The sequence below is a fragment of the Neltuma alba genome, unplaced genomic scaffold (assembly GCF_004799145.2).
Source record: "Neltuma alba isolate B1F8T4 unplaced genomic scaffold, ASM479914v2 tig00000546_pilon, whole genome shotgun sequence".
Lineage (NCBI taxonomy): Eukaryota > Viridiplantae > Streptophyta > Magnoliopsida > Fabales > Fabaceae > Neltuma > Neltuma alba.
The window spans coordinates 125421-130019 of NW_021632091.1; the positions used below are offsets into that span (position 1 = coordinate 125421).

The following is a 4599-nucleotide window of genomic DNA, read 5'->3' on the forward strand; positions in this document are numbered from 1 at the left end:
ATTTCTAAAAACTTTAAAAACAATTATAAGTAACATCTAAATTAAAAATTATTAAAAATAAAAAAATTCATGTGGACATTTTTGAAGAATAAGTATAATTTCATTTATAAGATGCACTTAAGACATATATAAAATTTTAACCAATTTTTTATTATTTTTATTCCTATTAATTATATTTTATATCACCGTATAAATTATTTTTCATATATATATATATTTACTCATCCTTCCTCTCATTCACTATTTCTCCCCGCATAAACAAAAATATTATAAAGAATAAAATATATTTTTTACACATATTATAGTTAATTAATTTTTATTTAGGTATTCAGTTATTTATATTTTATTCATAAGACTTGAAAGAGTATGTTGAAAATATTAACGTGGTGATGCCTAAATTTATTTTAATATAAAAGAACCGGCTGAACAATTTAGCCGGGGGGGGGGGAGCTTGAACAAAAGGGTCAAGGTATTTTTTATTTTGAAAGAAACGAGACGAACCCAGATATTTTGCCGATATGGGCTCCACCTTTCTCCTAATAGTAAAGCTGTCCATTTTCCCGGATTTCATATTTTCAATTATTCGCATTCTGACTGTTCGAAAAGCAAAGTTGAAAAAGTAAATAAATCTCTCTCTCTCTCTCTCTAACTGACTTCGTCTGCAATGAGCAAAACAAAATATGATCCAAAGCCAGCCAAAGAGTTGTTCTTTCTTCTAGGGTTCGAGTAATGCTCGTTACGAAGAAGGAAAAGGAAAGCAAGTAAGTATAGTACATTAAAGTGAGGCCATTAGAGATCATCGAAGATGGTGAGCCCAAAATCGCAAAGCCCCGAGAGCGTTCCTTGCGATTTCTGTACGCAACAAACAGCTGTTCTGTATTGCAGAGCTGACTCTGCCAAGCTCTGTTTGTTCTGCGATCAACACGTTCACTCCGCTAACTTGCTCTCTCGCAAGCACTTGCGCTCTCAGATCTGCGATAATTGCTCCTCCGAGCCTGTCTCCGTCCGGTGTAACACCGACAACCTTGTTCTCTGCCAAGACTGCGATTGGGACGCTCATGCCTCATGCTCCGTCGCCGCTTCTCACCATCGTACGCCTGTTGAGGGTTTCACGGGGTGTCCTTCTTCATCTGAACTCGCTTCGCTTTGGGGATTTCAATTTGAGAATAAGACTTTAGAACAATCTCCTTCTTCTTTGATTCAAAACTGGGGTGATTATCGGGATTTATTTGTGCCACTTGAGTCCTGCCCTTTTAAATCCGATGGCGTTCCTCTTGAAGTTCATGACGTCATGGTTCCAAGAGAAACCAGTATGCTTTACCCGTCTCGGGGTTTCCAGGCGGTCTGTAACGCTACAAAGAAACAGACTCCCTGCTGTGGGAAGCAGAAACAGGTTATACGCAAGCAGTTGGTTGAATTGCTCAAGAGGGATTCGGTGGTTGTTGATGTTGGTGGCGGTGGCGGTGGCGGTGGCGATGGCGGTGATGTTGACGGTGAAGGTGGAATAGCTCGGGTAAGTGCTGCTAATGAGGCTGAGAATTTGGTTCCCGAAGCGCCAAGAAAGATCCAGGGAGATGGGCAGCCATTTGTTTTGGGAAATGATGTTCAAGGATTGCAGGCGATTAACGCTTCTCAGCAACCAATGCAGCACCAAGCGTCAGTTAATTCCCCATCTATGATGCCTTCGCAGTTGCATCATATTGAAGGCGATAAATTGTGGCACAATAATTGCAAGAGGCACTCTGTTCAGGTCAAATTTTGGGTTACTTTGGTGGCTAAGTGGTTCATGATCCGTATGATTTCCTTTTACTATTTACTTTACTCCTCCACACATTTTAGGTACTTAAAATGTATATATAGTGGAATGTGTAGTGCAAAAGGGTATTTCGTGGAGTTGCTGGGCTTGGGCAACTCTTGTTACTTTACTCCTCTTGAAGAATTGCGTTTTTACTTTCTTTTTTCTTGACCGTGTTTTTGTTGCTATCTTTACTGAAAGTAGATTCTGCTTCCGACCTAGGCACTTCAGTTCACATCATGGGCTCATTTAAAGCATCTAACATGTATACATTGAAGATGTAACTAGCATCAAAGATTTTTCTTGCTGTCGTCACTAATGAGAGTGATGATTCAGTCACCTTGCCTTCCCATGACTGCCGCCAAGGATATTCATTAATTATCTGTTCCCTTAATTTACTCTTTTGTCAAACTACTTATTTGTTGATTACTGTTATGCAGTACGCGAGTCAAAATTTGTTATGGGGCGAAAAGGTCTAGCTGAGTTTCTGCCTTTTTGCAGATTTGGGATTTCCATTCTGGACGACTGAGGGATCAGGAAGAATCAATTGCACTTGAAGCTGCCTATGTAGCAAATGATGGCGGATTTGCAGCTAAGAATTTTAGTGAACTTATCAGAGAATCATCCATGACTGACACAAAATTGTTGCAAGAGATATACGATATGAATATTGCATACGATGATATGGCATCATATAACGTAAACCCTCTCACTGCTTGCCCTCACTTTCCCCTTCCGTTCTTACCCATTATCATTCTAGCGTATGATGGACTTACAGTTGTTGCTCATTTTTTAACCAATGTAATTCTATGTCTTGCGAGGTGGACATGACATGGAGCTATTTCTAGTGTCCTTGTGCCATTTTGGATGTTACGATTTAGGCTATCTCTAGTAAGGTGGAACCTTGGACGTCCATGTTAAAGAACATCACTTATATCAATAGCCTTACTGAAGAAACATAAACAATAGCCCCACCCCCACCCCCACCCCCAATTATTAGTTGTTTACTTCGAAGTGGGGAAGTTTTTAATGCACAGCATGCCAATACATGAGTGATTTTGTTGCTGTTGCAAGCGAAATATATTTCATGGCAACGCTTGAGTGTTTGATTGAGAAATGCAATATTATCTATGTCAAAAGCACAATGATGCCAATGGCCATATGCCTTAGTGGCTTGAAGCTCACCTTTGCTGGTGAGACGTCCCACTAGTTGCTTCAAGCTTCAACTTAACCCTATACAATCAAAAAATAGCCCACTGTTCGACGCTAGAAATGGCATCCAATGTTATTCCTCAATATCAATAGCTATGATGATGTTTTCCCCTTTTTTGTTTGTGTATTGAGTAATGGGCATTTACATTTGAATATTTAGCTGACCAAGTCATTATCGAAGATGGATTTATGAAGATGATTTTCTTAGTATTCTTTGTCAGTCTTAATGAGATGAGTTCTGCCCCAATCTTAATGAAATTAGTTTGTTTGCAAGATTAATTCTGCCTATGCCCCTGGTAGGTGGTGTGGAGATATGCCAAAACAAAAACAAAAAAACAAAAAAATTATGCTTTTTACTGTTGCAGGGTTAATTTTGTAGGGGATGACGTGTAATCTAATGAAAATGCAGAACCTGTCAAATAACCCAACAGCAGCAAGTCAGGGGCCTGCAGCAACATCAGAGAGCAACAACCTACCAACAAGGAAGCAATCTGGCAATGCCGCTGCTCCTGGAAAGCACAACGTTAACTGTAACGTCAAGGAGACACAGATTGGGGAACATCCTTTGCTTGTTACAGATGACAACATGGGAAAAGCCGGACGAAGCAAGGCTGACATGGACTTGATGGCCCAAAACAGGGGCACTGCAATGCTCCGTTACAAGGAGAAAAAGAAAACTCGAAGGTGGGTGAGCGGTAATCAGTCTTCGTCATCGGGAAAAAGTAATGGAGTTGTTGTTTAATTAATCTGTTTCTTTTTCACTTGAATATTGGAGTTTATTTTTGTAGATACGAGAAGCACATAAGATACGAGTCTAGGAAGATGAGGGCTGATACTCGGAAACGAGTCAAAGGCCGATTTGTGAAAGCTAGTGACGCGGACGTACCTCCTAATGGTTATTAACATTTTATGTGGCCTTCTCTGCTTTTTGTAAATTAGTGTTTTACATTATAAATGTATATTTGGTGCTTTGTTTTGGTAGTTTGTTATTAGAGACGTAAACATGAATAGAGAGAAATTACTTTATCTCCGTATTGTCAAATTATGAATTCCCCACTGCTGTCGCTAAATTGAATTGGGAGCTAGGTTCTAAATGGACGTTGTTTTGGGAGTGGGATCAGGTAAGTTTCTGTGTGAAGTTGCATTTGTTGCCCCGATCGAAGATTTGACCAAATTTGTGTAATGGTCATTTTGCGCTGTCATGGCTGGAGATACCATTATTTTTAAAAATATGTTCAGATCGTCAGTCTATGATTTAATAGTTCAATGGTTCATTCATGTCAATGGTTGAAACAAGATTGAATTGGGAGTAATAAATTTAATTAATTAATTAATTTTATATATTCAAATATGAGTAATTTCACGATGGCAGGTATAACTGAAAATAACCAACTAATAATTCATTATAATGATATTCATTTTTTTATATGGACAATTTGAAACCTTATTTTTTGTGCAGTCATGACAAAAGATACCATTATTTTTAAAAATATGCCAGTCAAAGCATCGATCATAGATCTAATAGTTCAGTGGTTCATTGATGTCATTATAGTTGAAACAAGATTGAATTGGGAGTAATAAATTTAATTAGT

General features: G+C 38.4%; 1 protein-coding gene across 4 annotated transcripts; it reads left to right on the plus strand.

Annotated features, from left to right (window-relative positions):
* Nucleotides 1-614: 614 nt before the first annotated feature.
* Nucleotides 615-4101, plus strand: LOC114740452 (zinc finger protein CONSTANS-LIKE 14). 4 transcript variants are annotated; one of them, XM_028928615.1, is made up of 5 exons: nucleotides 615-1618; nucleotides 1691-1750; nucleotides 2297-2494; nucleotides 3387-3691; nucleotides 3796-4101. In XM_028928615.1, exons 1-5 carry the CDS (start codon nucleotides 806-808, stop codon nucleotides 3908-3910), a joined length of 1491 nt encoding a protein of 496 aa, XP_028784448.1. In that variant the 5' UTR covers nucleotides 615-805; the 3' UTR covers nucleotides 3911-4101. The 4 variants fall into 4 exon arrangements, with proteins under 4 accessions (XP_028784448.1, XP_028784457.1, XP_028784434.1 ...); XM_028928624.1 differs by lacking the exon at nucleotides 1691-1750; XM_028928601.1 differs by having other exon boundaries at nucleotides 616-1750.
* The last annotated feature ends 498 nt before the right edge of the window (nucleotides 4102-4599 follow it).

Coding starts and splice junctions, on each gene's coding strand:
- LOC114740452 (XM_028928601.1), top strand. CDS start 806: ATGGTGAGCCCAAAATCGCAAAGCCCCGAGAGCGTTCCTTGCGATTTC. Junction 2,495..3,386: donor ATGATATGGCATCATATAAC/GTAAACCCTCTC, acceptor TTAATTTTGTAG/GGGATGACGTGTAATCTAAT. Junction 3,692..3,795: donor GAGAAAAAGAAAACTCGAAG/GTGGGTGAGCGG, acceptor TTATTTTTGTAG/ATACGAGAAGCACATAAGAT.